At 38.2% G+C, this 15,052-nt stretch overlaps 1 protein-coding gene across 2 annotated transcripts in view; it reads left to right on the plus strand.

The window, feature by feature from the left end:
• The window catches only part of ddx31 (DEAD (Asp-Glu-Ala-Asp) box polypeptide 31), an 86,240-nt gene that overhangs the window by 5,685 nt on the left and 65,503 nt on the right, over positions 1-15,052 (plus strand). For both annotated transcript variants that reach the window (XM_055660013.1, XM_055660014.1), the window contains exons 4-14: positions 967-1,010; positions 1,638-1,708; positions 2,410-2,474; positions 5,536-5,580; positions 6,945-6,986; positions 8,176-8,240; positions 8,364-8,483; positions 10,005-10,111; positions 10,830-11,062; positions 12,643-12,819; positions 14,331-14,390. In XM_055660013.1, the coding sequence (XP_055515988.1) occupies positions 967-1,010; positions 1,638-1,708; positions 2,410-2,474; positions 5,536-5,580; positions 6,945-6,986; positions 8,176-8,240; positions 8,364-8,483; positions 10,005-10,111; positions 10,830-11,062; positions 12,643-12,819; positions 14,331-14,390 (1,029 nt within the window). The remainder of the gene's footprint in view (positions 1-966; positions 1,011-1,637; positions 1,709-2,409; positions 2,475-5,535; positions 5,581-6,944; positions 6,987-8,175; positions 8,241-8,363; positions 8,484-10,004; positions 10,112-10,829; positions 11,063-12,642; positions 12,820-14,330; positions 14,391-15,052) is intronic.

The raw sequence follows: 15,052 nt of genomic DNA on the forward strand, positions 1-15,052 counted from the left end.
TTGGTCTCCTAATTTGAGGAAGGACATCCTTGCTGTTGAGGCAGTGCAGCATAGGTTCACGAGGTTAATCCCCGGGATGGCGGGACTGTCATACGAGGAAAGATTGGTAGTCTGGGCTTGTATTCACTGGAATTTGGAAGGATGAGATGGGATCTTATAGAAACTTATAAAAGGAATGGACAAGCTAGATGCAGGAAATGTTTTCCCAATGTTGGGGGAGTCCAGGACCAGGGGCTACAGTCTAAGAATAAAGGGGAGGCCATTTAAAACTGAGATGAGAAAAAACTTTTTCACCCAGAGAGTTGTGAATTTGTGGAATTCTCTGCCACAGAAGGCAGTAGATGCCAATTCACTGGATGAATTTAAAAGAGAGTTGGATAGAGCTTTAGAGGCTAGCGGAATCAAGGGATATGGGGAGAAGGCAGGCACGGGTTGCTGATTGTGGATGATCAGCCATGATCACAATGAATGGAGGTGCTGACTCAAGGGCCAAATGGCCGCCTCCTGCACCTATTTTCTATGTTTTTATCATCTAGTTGCTAACTATTTTAAATCCCATTCCCCTTCCCACACTGACCTTTCTGTTCTCCAGAGTTGCAGCCTGACCCGCTGAGTTAATCCAGCACTTGTGTTTATTGACGAGTAGCACTGTTGTCCTTTATTTCATGGAGCTGCTTTATTTGGAGGTTTGCATTCTGTAAGAGACCTTAATTAGTTTGTGTAAGAAATGTTTAAGAAGGAACTGCAGATGCTGGAAAATCAAAGGTAGACAAAAACGCTGGAGAAACTCAGCGGGTGAGGTAGCATCTGTGGAGCGAAGCAAATAGGCGACGTTTCGGGTCGAGACCCTTCTTCGGACCCTAATTAGTTTGTATAATGTTTATAAATACAGCAATGGAGGATAATTTACAGGTTCCTTTCCAACACTCTTTGGTCAAAGGCACTGTTTTCTGTCTTATTATTCAGGTTTCCACACTGAACAACGTTCTGAAGCTTTCTCTCATGACCAGGTAAGCAGCAGATTCCATAATATTGCTAATTTATGGTTGTTTCCTGCAGTAGATATACCAATGTGCTTATTCAATAATACCCTGGGCTCTAGGAGTCTTGTTTGTTTTTCAAGGCTCTCCTGAAAAGTTTGCAAGCTGATAACTTGACAGTTCCTGCCACAACAGATCGCTTCTGTATTTTCTATTTTTATTAATGAAAAATTCAAATGCTTTATCATCAAAATCTCATAAGAGCGCCAGACAGGATTTTTAATAAACTTATGTACATATAGACACAAATTTGCATTATCAGTTAATTTGGTTTCTGTTTCAGCAAGCATGTTATATCTATAATCTAATAAATCCCACATTCATTGCCCTTTGTGATGTTTCTCTCACTTGGTAAGGTGCTTTTTTAAAGCAAATGGTTTTAAAACTGATAAAAAATAAAAAATGCTAATAGACCGTCAGGATCAGAAATTGGACTTTTTTCAATTTTAGTGCGGAGGTTTAATCTTTACAATACTCTCATCTCTCTGGTAACTGCAAATACTTAGATATTAAATTGACAGTGTGTTATTTGTTTATTTCAATATTAATTCACTTTCATAATATTAATTATTTTACATAATTATTTTATTCGTGCAGCATTCAGAAGCAAGCGATTCCAGTACTGCTTGAGGGGAAGGATGCTCTGATGCAGTCGCAGACTGGCTCTGGTAATTAGTACAATAGACATGTTATGTTCAATTACATGGGCAATAGGTCAAACAAAGAACATTGAACAGCACAGGGGCAGGCCGTTTAGCACACCATGTCTGTGCTGACCATAATGTCAATCTAACATTCCATCTGCCTGCATTCTCTGCCTATTCATGTGTTGTATGTGCTTCCACCACCTCTCCCGGCAGCATGTTTCGGGCACCTATGTATTAAAAAAAATTCTTGCTCACAAATCTCCATTAAACTTTCTTCACCTTAAAGCAAAGGGCTCTAGAACTTGACATTTCCACTCTGAGAAAATGACTCCTATTGTCCATCCCATCTATGTCTGTTATCATTTTATGTACTTCTCTAAGACGGTCCCTCAGTCTTCAACGCTCCAATGAAAACAATCCAAGTTTGTCCAACCATTCCTTGTAGCTAATACTCTCCTATCCAGACAACATCCTGGTGAACCTCTTTACAAAGGTTGGAAGCAAAATGCAGCAAGTTTACAAAAAACTTGATACATTTTTACAACTATTTTAATAATCATTATTGTTACATGAATGATAGGTTTTATTAAATTAATATGTAAGCAGCGCCTGATTTTTGGAGGGAAAAAAATTGTGAGTTTGAGAAGGGCTAGGATTGAAGGTGGGAATGCATGGTAAAACAAGTGTTTTTGCCCAGTCTCAATGTTGTTGTTTATATTCAGGCAAAACGTTAGCATTTGGTGTTCCTCTGGTCCAGTCCTTGCAGTCTATTCAACCTAAAATAAAGGTAAATTATACGTTAACTATTGATCATTAAATATTTGTGATCTTTAAATTTTGTACAGTGTCTACTGTTTATTTCATTGTGTATAGATTACAATTCTAATTATTAACATTCTAGAATTAAAGTGCATGAAAAGTGTGCGTGCAAAATATTGCTGAATTTTATTTAATTTATATTTTTAGATGCAAAGTGACGGGGTTGTTGCAGATTTCCTTCTCCACTGTCCTTTCATGTAGTAACTTCCACTACCTATTGCATGGAATAATAGTTCTAAATCTCCTTTCATTTCTTCCACCAATTTCCAATTCAGTGCCCAATTTCTCACGCACCCTCACCACCACAATTAATGTCCTCTCTGAAAGCAGAATAGTTTCTTCTCATTTATCTTGTGTAAGTCGCCCCACTTAAATCTCCCCCAAATCTCCTTTGTTCAAAAGAAACCTACCCTAGTTAACTAGCATGCGCCCAAACCAGAATTCTCTTGCCTTGATGACTTTGTTGTAATTTCCAACTCCATGCTTTCCCTTGCTATTACATTCTTCATGTAGTGGGATGACTAAAATGGTATGCAGTGCTCTAACTTTGACCTAGCAAATGTTTTATACATAACCACCTTGTTCTTGCAATCTATGCCTTGAGCAATAAAGGCAAATATCTCGTATGCTTTCTTAAATACATCTACCTGTCCCTTCAGGGATCTGTGGACATGCATTCCAAGATGCATGGAACTCATTCTCAAATTTAGCTCATTGTTGAATGTAACTATAAAATCACTGCAGTACCTGGTTTATGTATGGATGCCTCTATACTACTTGCTGCCCTTTCTTTTGTTGGGAATCCCTTTAGGTTAGTTGCCTCCCCATATGCATTAATTTGATTGATTTCCATTTGTCACTTTTGCCACTTAACCAGTTCATTGATATATCCAACATCCGTGAACTACCGGTGTCTTCCTTTCTGTCAACCACACTGGCAGTTTTAGTTTTGTCAGCAGTTTTACAAAATATAGTCCCTACAAATTATGTTCAAATCGTTAAGATACACTATGACAATCAAAGGTCTTTTTCTGAAAGACAGTCTAGTTTGAAGTCTTTAAAAAAAAAAGATTGACACTGTTGTGGTTTGTTTATGGGTCTGTATACGGAAGTGAATGGGATAAACCGGGCCCTGCAGTGATTATAGTTACAGTTGACAATGAGCAAACATGAAACACATATTAAGCAAGTTCCAGGGCAGCTATTGAAATTTTGTATATACTGCTTTAATATGGTTGATCTGGCTCGCAAGATTATAATTCTATTTTAAAAAACATACTTTAAACGAGTAATTAATATAATTTAATGAAGCTGCTACACTGGTGTGAGGCTGTAAAAGTTGGCGTGTGTGAGAGTTAATGCAAAACATGAACTGTTGAAATGGTAAAATATATTGAAACTTTAACCAAACTATTCTGCCTCTGCTTTGAAGTTTATAATTTGTTTTTTTTTTCTGCATTTCATGCAGCAATGTATTATATATTGAATTAAATATCTTTACTATATTTTGAAATGTGAAGCTTTTGTTTTGTACTGTTACTGTAGACTTGTGAGTGATGAGATCTTCCATTGCTTGGCATTCATCTACATTTTTGTTCCATTTATGTCGTAAACATTTGAAAGAAAATGTAGTTTTCCCCAATTTTCCATCTTCTGTATAATTAAAGTTGACATATTCCCAGGGTCCATAATAATAATAATAATAATAACTTTATTTGTTAAGCACCTTAAAAACAACCAAAGCTGACCAAAGTGCTGTACAGAAAAAAGAAAACAAGAAAGACATCATAAAACAGGCAGAACAACAGAACATACAACTAACATGAGGCGCATAAATTACATACAAAAATCCAAACAATAAATTAAAAAAACATAAAACACGAGTACGAACAACGCAGCAAAACCAAGCAAATAAAGTTAATAAACAATTCAACACCTCACTGGTCTACAAAGGCCATGGAGAATAGATATGTCTTCAGGAGTGACTTAAAAACAGCTAGAGAAGGGGCCTGCTTAACGTGCAGAGGCAATTCATACCACAATCTCGGAGCCGACACAGCAAAGGAACGGTCCCCTCTGAGCTTCCGCTTAGTCTTTGGCTCAATCAGGAGCAGCTGATCATCTGACCTGAGAGAGAATCAATTGCATTAGAGTAGATATACCAAAATAGTAAAGACTTGATATAGTAAATAGCAACAAACAAGTCAGTGTTGTATATAAGATATATTGTATATTACTGAGCATTATATATTACAAGAATTTTAATGAAAATTGGTTGGTTGAAAATGCCCCTCTAATTCATTGATGCCCTTAGGGGAGAACATCTAACATGACACTGATGAGAACAAGAGTCAAGAGTGTTTTATTGTCTTGTTAAATTCTGACATGGCAAAGTTTCTCCCAAGCCAGTGAATATTGTAAACATTGCAAAGTGCTCACAAACATCTGGAGTCCAATGTCTACATTGGAAGAATTGTCACTGGGTCTAAATCCTGGAACTCTCTACCCACTGCCAGTAGGACTGTAGCAGTTCATCAATGCGTTATCCAGGGCGATCAGGATGGTAAAAAAATATAGGTGTTTCAGTTATGATCTGACCCTGAAAATGAATAAATTATGGCTGTGGTAAACCGAGAAAACAAACGTGGCTGTGGTAAGGGCGATTTTTTACCATTGAAAAGCCAATAACGGCTCTGACAGCTGCTAGACTGCTATCACATTTTATTTTGGTTCAGAATATAAGTTGGAGATAAGTGATAAACTTTCTTTGAGTTTCTTTTTATTTTGCATATATATTTGCTGTTTTCTTTTCTCTTTCCTAGCTGAGGAATTGTAGATAAAATGATAACAGGAACCGGTTAGCCTTTTTTTTTCAGGATGTAGATTTACAGTCATTAAGTGTGTTCCTCTTGGAGCTCCTACATATGCAATCAATTAACATTTTATTATTGGAAAGGAAAATCATTCATCACGTTGACCACCAAAAATTACTGGTTGTTTGAACATTCTCTTTTGTTTCCATTTAACAGCGCATTGATGGACCGTATGCAATTGTCATTGTTCCAACTAGAGAGGTAATTTAACAATTTGAATAATTTAACAATATTGAATTGTGGAATTCTGGGTTAGACTGTAACTTTTTGCATTTTTGTTATTCCCACATACCTAAAGAAACTTTTACTATCCTCCTTTATGTTCTTGGCTAGCTTACCTTCATACCTCATCTTTTCTCCCCATATTGCCTTTTTAGTTATCTTCTGATGCTCTTTAAAAGTTTCCCAATCCTCTGGCTTCCTGCTCATCTTTGCTATGTTATACTTCTCTTTTATTTTTTTTATACTGTCCTTCACTTCTCTTGTCAGCCACAGTCACCTCTTAATCCCCTTAAAATTTTTCTTCCTCTTTGGAATGAACTGATCCTGAACCTTCGGTATTATTCCCAGAAATGCAGGTTGGTGCAGACTCGGTGGTCAGAAGAGCCTGTGTCCACGCTGTATCCCCAAAGTCTAAAAGTAAACAGCATCATAATAACGTAGGCTTCAAACAAAAAGCCTGGATCCTAACTTCAATAGCGTCTGAATGGCACCACTGTGCACTTCTTGGTTTCTTGCAGCTTCTCAAATTTGATACAGCATGGAAGATGGCTATTCAGCCCATTGAGTCCATGCTTCTTGAATGTAAGAGAAATCCATTTAGTCCCGGTCTCACCCTCACACATGTTCAAGTTTGTTCTTTTTTATTTACAGGATGTTCCAGTGGAATCTGCCTCCACTAAGTGCCTGACAGTGCATATATGTTTTTAACTACTTTCTTAACCTGCACTGTTACTTTAAATGAACTCTAGACAGATACCCCTGGATATCTTTGTTCTTGATTTTCTATGAGGATTATGCACTAGTTTATATTGCCCGTCCTCATTTTTCCTACCAAAAGTAACAATTTACTTGGCATTAAAGCTTACCTGCCACAGTTTCCCCATTATCTCCAGACAACTTTCTTTAGCCACATTTTCGTTTTTTTTTTATTGGTGCCGTTTACAGATTTAGATATTAGCTACATCCAAGTCCAAATCATTACAATTCTGAAAACTTGTGGTCCCAGTCCTGACATCTGGGGAATTTAAATGGACTTATCCCTACAGTACACATCTCACCTATCCTATTGCTGAGACTATTTTCTATCGCTGCTGATCAGCAGAGGGGGATTTAAGCATGTCTACTGAAATCATTCCATACAGAAGAGTAGTGTACTAATTGGAGGGATAGATGCAATAATTGGAGACATTATAGATGGTTCTTTGTTGGTCATTCAGCGAGAGTATTTAACTTGGACGTTAAGGATGTTTAAATGAAGAGATGGTATGTATGGTCTGAGATATTAAACATTGTCAATATCTTTCCCCCTCTCCCCCTCTCTATCTCTCTCTCTCTCTATCTAGCTGGCCCTGCAAAGCTTTGCTACTGTGCAGAAATTGATCAAGGTGAGAGAATCTCATTGGGATTGAAGACTGATAATTATTTCCATATTAACATTGTTGCAAATGTTGATCAAATGATCATGCATGTCATGAGCCGATTGGGTGACAATTAAGATGGATCACTTTTGAAAATATTTAAATATTTAAGTGAGAAAGAACCAAGAAATGAGAGGCATCTATTGTTCAGATGTTGTGGTTTTCCTTTGATTTTCTGCACACAGCCCACCTTTGAGAACTTAAAAAATAATTGATTAAAGGTTGTAAACTAACCACATTTGAATTTGGCACCAGTTGTGAAATATTTGGCGAATGCTACAATTAAATAATGGTGCAGAAGTGAACAATAGGCAAAATATATCTATCATCTGCATCTTTGTATTATTTTTCTTGTCAAAACATTGGCCCTATATCTGGTTACTCAGCTGTGTCTTTGATGTACCGTTGTTGTGCAATGCTTGTATGGCTACCATAATTCACTATACCATTCTCTATGGCTGTTTATATTCTAATTACAATGTGAATTAATATTTAAATAGAAGTCATTTAGTGCAGGCCCCATTCTGTTTATTGTCTGACATTGATGCAATAGTCAAAACTCTTGTTTGACCCCTTGATAGTTTAATTGCTAAATAAATTGCCCAAAATGATGACTAGTCATACATAAGAAACTTATGATCCTGGTACTGACACCAGGGGACTTCCTTGCATGTACGCCTCCAATCCAGAAAGCATCACTTCTCTACTATTCTGTTTACTGTTACTGAGCCGATGTTCTATCTGCCAAAGTTTCAGGGTGAATTTTTTGGTGTTTGGCTTGGTTCACTTAATTATATTTTAGTGCTTCAAAACACAACACTTCTTTGTATTAACTTAAGATAAGTCATTCTATCGTATTTTCCCACGAGAAAAGAGAGTCAATTTTTTTTGTCGTCTGCTATTTTGACTTGTTTCTGGTATTCTTCAGATCTTGTGTGTGCTCTCCCCTGTTCCTTTGCTGTAGGATTATGGTCAGAATTATATCCTGTTTAACCAGTGTTTATGCACATTGATCATTTATTTCTTTAATGATATCTATGCCACAATTTCTGAAACCTGCGTTAATTAAAGGAACTGAAACTGATTGTACAGATTAGAACCTTACCTGACAATTTTATTAGACAACCTCCTCATTAGCTGTTCATTCTTTTAATAGCCGTTTATGTGGATTGTACCAGGAGTGCTGATGGGAGGAGAAAAGCGGAAATCTGAGAAATCCAGGTATGTCTGGGAAACTTGGTAACGCAAGGAAAATAAAACATCAGTTTGTCAAGCGAAAGCTAAGGAAAAAATTGTTCTATTTGGATGGATCGCTTAAAGATTTGTGTATTCTTTTCGTTCCAGGTTACGTAAAGGTATCAACATTCTTATATCGACTCCAGGTCGGTTGGTGGACCATATAAAAAACACAAAGAATATTTGTTTTAAGCGAGTACAGTGGCTAGTTGTTGATGAAGCTGACAGGTAATTGATCTGTGTGTAGTCACTTCAATAGAGAGGCAAGATACTCTTCATGCACTTGTGGCTGTGGGGAGATGAAGTTTGTGGATTATACTAAAGAAGGATGTGAATGTCTTTCTCATTATCATTATGTACAGTTCCCTTACTGAAGTGGATGTTGAGAGATATAATCCACCCCTTTGCCAATATAATGTGTTTCAAGTAATCCTTTTGGGATATATTCTTAACAGTGTCGGAATCTTTCTGTAGAATGTAATATAGACAGACTGCAGGAATGACCAAAGATAGACACAGATAGCTGGAGTAACTCAGCGGGACAAGCAGCATCTCTGGGGAGAAGGAATGGGTGATGTTTACGGATCAAGACCTTTCTTCAGTCTGGTTAGGATAAGGGAAACGGAGGATTTAGGCGATGATGTAGAGAAATAAAAAACAATGATTGAAAGATATGCAAAAAATTAACGATGATAAAGGAAACAAGCCATTGTTAGCTGTTTGTTAGGTAAAAACGAGAAGTTAGTACGACTTGGGAGGGGGAGGGATAGAGAGAGAGAGGGAATGCCGGGGCTACCTGAAGTTGGAGAAATCAATATTCATACCACTGGGTTATAAGCTGCCCAGGCGAAATATGAGATGATGTTCCTCCAATTTGCGTTTAGCTTCACTCTGACAATGGAGGAGACTTAGGACTGAAAAGTCTGTGTAGGATTGGGAAGAAGAATTAAAGTGTTTAGAAACCGGGAGATCAGGTAGGTTCAGGCGGGCTGAGCGAAGGTGTTCAGCGAAACGATTGCCCAGTCCTGCATGTTGAAGTTTTCCATGGTGGGGTTGTGGAGCTCGAAGATTTTTTAAAAATACACTTCTGTCGGTATGTTTTAGAACCACTAGATGTCTCTGTTGTATTTTACTGTGCAACATTGGAGAAAACCATTTTTATGAAGAGTTGCTGTGGGAACTGATGATGTCATTTGAAGTAAGCAAGTTAGAAACTAATTTTCAAAAATCATACTTCCAATCTCCAAATCTTAATTTGCGTGTTTTTTGTTTTAGGAGCACCATTTAGCTCTTCCTATCATTGTTACATATCAGAGATTCAAGAGATTTCAGATTTTGGAATCTTGATCAAAAAGAAGACTTCTAGAAAAACTCGGTAGATGACATGTCTAGAAAGGAACTGCAGATGCTGGTTTACATTGAAGATAGACGCAAGATGCTGGAGTAACTCAGCAGGGCAGACAGCATCTCTGGAGAGAAGGAATGGGTGGTGTTTCCTATGAAACGTCACCCATTTGTTTTTGTTCTCCAGAGATGCTGCCTGTCTTGCTGAGTTGCTCCAGCATTTTGCGTCTTGTCTTTGGCAGATGACATTTTGGGTGACATCTATCCAATTCCCTCCACAGAAAGTGCCTGACCCACTGAGTTCTGCCACTGGTTTGCTTATTGTTGTTTAACATCTGAGTGAAACTTAAAAAATATCTTATGAAGAAAAATAATAATTGTTATATTTTGTACTCTTATCAACAGGTTGCTGGACCTGGGTTTTGAGAAGGATATCGCTGTCATCCTGAATGCTTTAAATGCAGCAAATGTGAAGAGGCAAAATATTCTTCTCTCTGCCACACTGACTGATGGTGAGATGTTTGTTGTTGTACAGAAGTAGCTTGTGATGCTGCTGTTAAACAGCTATTGAAGCACCAATGTGCAGCGCTAGTATTGGCTCCAGTTAGTTGACTGGAGCTAACTCCCTGTCCACACAATATGAATTTTACTTTTTTCATTGCTGTGTTGAAGCTAACAACTTCCTACCTACCTTGCAGGAGGGGCTTTGTCATATTTATTATAACATTTCAAACAAAAGGCTTATTATCAACACCCTCTGAAAGGCACAACAACAGGCAGTAAATGCTGGACTTGTTAATGTCTAATATCCCCAGAATGAATACATGTATATTTAATTCCCTGGGAATGAGAGATGGAATGTACTCTTTTTTCTGGTTTGGTATTTTTGTATACGTTGCCATTATGGGATGCAGCTTCAAACTTCTATGGTAAAAACTATTAAAATGTCAGATGGTATTAATCTTCAGAGATATTTCTGTTTTAATGTAAGAACAACTATGATAAACTAAATTAAAGTTAAAAAATAAAATCAAATACTCAGTTTTGAAGATGTCCAGTACATTGCTGTTGCTCTTATGATTTTATTTCACAGACACTAAGCACGCTCCATGTCTGGAATAATATTTAGCAGTTTATAAAATGGAGTGCTTTAGAGATTTCTAATATCAAACGCAAAATGTAAGCCTTTACCTCAATCTTTTTTCTAAATGGTCTGTGTTTCTACCTCAGGAGTGAATCGATTAGCTGGAATCAGTTTAAAAGACCCAGTTAATATTAGCATCACTGAAACCAACCAATGCAAGACTACATTTGCAACAAATGAAATGAAGACTGAGCATAAGAATATTGAAAAAGATTCCAACAGTTATTCAATTCCAGACCAGCTGCAACAGTTCATGGTGCTGATTCCCAGCAAACTGCGGCTGGTCACACTTTCAGCGTTCATACTCGGAAAATTCAAAGTAAGAATTGTTTTTAAATGTTATGATGTTCTGAGTGTTATTACAATAGTAATACCGATGTTTAGTGTTGACTTATTATTGTCACATGGAGTGAGATACAGTGAACAGCGTTTGCTTGTACACTATCCAGTCAAATCATAATCTACATGAGTACAATCAAGCCGTACAAAAATACAGCGGGTAATGCAAACAGAAAAATGTCAGAGTGCAGATATAGTGTTCGAGCTTTATAATGCTTCGGTTACAAAGAAAATGTCCAATGTCCGCAGTGAGGTAGGTTGGAAGATCAGACGTATACCCTAGCATATAGGAGGATGTTTCAGTAGTCTGATAAGAGTGGGGAGGAAGCTGTTTCTCATTCTGGTGGGATGTGCTTTTAAGCTTTTGTATCTTCTGCCTGACAGGAGAGGGGATGGTTAGGGGGAAAAGGATCCCTGAATGCATTGCCTATTAATGGGTGGGATTCTGGTCTGTGTGACGGACTGGGCTGCATTCACAACTGTCTGCAATTTCCTGCAGTATTGGGCATAGTTGTAGCCAAACCAAGCTGTGAAGCTCTCGACCAGCTGCACTTCGACACCATTGATGCACGTGCCTCGACTCGCTGCATGGTCAATAACTAACTACTTCATCTTCCTGACATTGAACGGGAGATTGTTATCTTGACATCATGTCTCCAGCGCCTTCATTTACTCGGTCTCATCCCCACTACGGTGTGATCTGTAAACTTGTAAATGAAGTTGGAGCAGAATTTGGTTGCACAGTCATGAGTGTATAGGGAGTATAGTTAGGAGCTGAGAATGCATCCCTGCAGGGCACCGTTGGTGAGAATTATCATGCAGAAAGTGTTTTTGTCCATCCCTACTGATTTGAGGCCTATGGGTCAAGACAAGGATCCAGTGGCGGAGGGGGGAGGGGGGTGCTGATGACTAGGTCTAGGAGTTTGGACATGTGTTTGTTTGGGATTATGTTGTTGAAGGTGGAACTATATGCAATAAATAGGAGTCTGAGCAGATGCCCATGTCATCTAGATGTTCCAGTAATGAGTGTAGAACCAGGAAGATGGCTTCTCCTGTGGACCAGTTGCAACAGTAGGCAAACTGCTGTGGATCAAGGCTTTCTGGGAGGCTGATGTGTGTCTTGAAGCACTTAATGATGGTGGATGTCAGAGACACTGGACAGCAGTTTTTAAGGCTACATTGGTTTTCCTTGATACCAGGATGATTGCAGTCTTTGTAAAGCAGATGAGAACCTCAGAATGTAGTAGGGAGAGGTTAAAGATGTCTGTGAGCACTTTTACCGCTGGTCTGGCTCATAATCCACAAGATATATTCCACCATGACAGTTTGAAATGTTGTGGTCATTAGAAAGATATTAAAATTTCATTCAATTTTCTAATTTCTAATGCCAGCTACATTAAAATTTGATTTCAAGGCCATTACTTTGAAGAACAAAATGTTATTATTCACATCGTCATCATCATACACACATAATGTAAAACTTGTGCCCATCACAAGCAATAGAAGCAACATTGTTTCCCGCCATGTTTGATGTCTAACAAATCATTTTGTTCTTTTTAGATTGAAAAGAAACAGAAAATGATCATATTTTTCTCCAGTTGCGAATCTGTGGAATTTCACTATAACCTTTTCACAAACGCCTTTACTTCATATTCTGCCAGCAAGGAGCAAAAACAATTACCTTTCTCAGCTTGTAAGATGCTGTTTCTGCGATTGCATGGGAACATGGAACAGGAGGTGAGTGTGCTGCTATTTATGTGTTAAGGCTTGAAAGAACTGACACCTGACATTAGGAAATGATTTAACTTTTGCTTCCTTTGATTCTCCACAACCCAACACCATTCAATAACCCTGGCAGTTTCCACAACCTCTGCCTGTGCTACTCTTGAAACAGCTGCTAAGAACCATGCAGAAGTACCGAGGTTGCTTCTAATATTTATCACCCAGACTGCATGGGTGAGATCAGAAACTCTCTGTGTGGGGAACTGCAGGGAAGGAGCATCACGGTAAAGTGTGTGATGTGCAACAGCAGGCTGCCAGACAGCCATTGGATCTCACTTAAATGGTTGCAGAAAATCCCCAGTTATTGAGACTTGCTGCTTGTTGGCTAGACTGTGAAAGGGAAAACCTCAGAGTATTGCAGAGCTCTGTCTCTGGCAGGTGAAGAAAATCATTTTGAGTGGAAGGAATTATCCCACAAAATAAGGAACATTATATTTATCTTGCCATAGTTGATTTCACCTATGTGAAAACCTGTAGCATGGCTTTCAATCTGTTTAAGCGGTGTGATATCTTCGATACTTTTCTACTTTCATCATGTTCTGAATATGAAAACTTCTGGCAGCATATCTAACATAATCATTTGGGAAATCTGAAATAGTTGATCACAAACATGGCTTGACCATGGACATCATGTATCTGTCTTACTTTAAAAATGCGAATGTAATCAACATTTTAAATTCTGAGATTTCTAATCGGGAAAATGTTCCAGACCTCCATTGCTTGAACCCCACTTCTGTGATTGTCATTGTTGATGTGGTCTGGAACAGAGAGAATTGTTTTTCAGGTAATGGAGATCTGGTCTGACAGATTTGCTGCCCATTGCAACTATTGTAGTTCACGAGTCGGAGCAGGCCGGGTATGTAGGCCGCACACACCCTGACCAGCTGTTATCTAGCAAAGATTAAGTGGATGTGTGTCAGGGGAGGAATTTTAATGTTTATTACCCTGAGTATAATTAGTGCATTATGTCTTCAAATTAGAGCTTCAATGGAGCTAAATAGCATACCCCATATGGTACTGCTGAGCGGAAGTACTGCAGCATTTTAGATACGGTGGGATTCCTCTTGCTGTCATTGTCTACTGTCACTTGCTGCTTCCTGAGACTTATTCCTCAGTTGCCCAATCTCTCCAATCTAACTCTATTACCAGAAGAACGTGGATGTTGTTTCCATTCACTAGCTACTTTGTTCCAGATATTTACATGATAAAAATAATACTTTTTCAAAATTTCCGATAGTTGGATGGAGATGGGATTGCGAGTCCTGTTCCCATAACTTGCAGGGTGATTTGGTATGTGATAGTGATTTTTTTTTTAAATTAGAAAAGTTGGTTTATTTGTATAATTTAATGAGAAAATTGCAGTGAATCAAAACTACTATCCCTGTTTGAACTGAATTATGGTGACTGATTTAGGTATGTAATTTACACTGGTTGTGACAATAGTTTCTGTTTCTGTTACTCTGCAGGCAAGAAAGCAAACTTTTCTGGAGTTTTCACAATCAAATATGGGTGTCCTTCTTTGCACCGTGAGTACACATTTGAAAGGGGAAACTGGGGCTCGATTAGGGTAGAAATTAGGAATCTTCAAGGAAAGAGAATCAGGAAAGTGGGACTTGACAAACAAATCATTAGATAGTAGATTTGAGATTTGCTTTTAATATGGAAACACTGTTGAGTTAATGGAGCAAAGGAAATAGGCAACTTTTCGGCCCGAAACATTGCCTATTTCCTTCGCTCCATAGATGCTGCCGCACCCGCTAAGTTTCTCCAGCACTTTTGTCTACCTTCGATTTTCCAGCACCTGCAGTTCCTTCTTGAACACTGAGTTAATGGTGCCTGGGGTTGTGCTAGATGCTGAGTAACCCGCATCTGTTCCTAAACGCATGAAGAAACTCTAATTTATCATTAACTAACAAGGAAGGTGAAAATCGTTCTTCTAGTGACCAGAAACATCTTCCATCACACATCAGTGGTTCTGTATGATATTCTCTGAACGTTGGTCCCATCTTTTCTCCTTAAGATTTTTTTCTAACCTTTAAACACTGAAAGCTGATTGCGGCTTTCAAAGTAATATTGATCCTTTTATCAAATAATTAGAAAGAAAACATCAAACGTGTTGGCTTGTATAGAAGATGTAGATACATGGAACAGAATTGCCCACAGTTTACCACCAAAATTGGCAAAGCTC

Source organism: Leucoraja erinacea, chromosome 31 (assembly GCF_028641065.1).
Source record: "Leucoraja erinacea ecotype New England chromosome 31, Leri_hhj_1, whole genome shotgun sequence".
NCBI classification, from domain to species: domain Eukaryota; kingdom Metazoa; phylum Chordata; class Chondrichthyes; order Rajiformes; family Rajidae; genus Leucoraja; species Leucoraja erinaceus.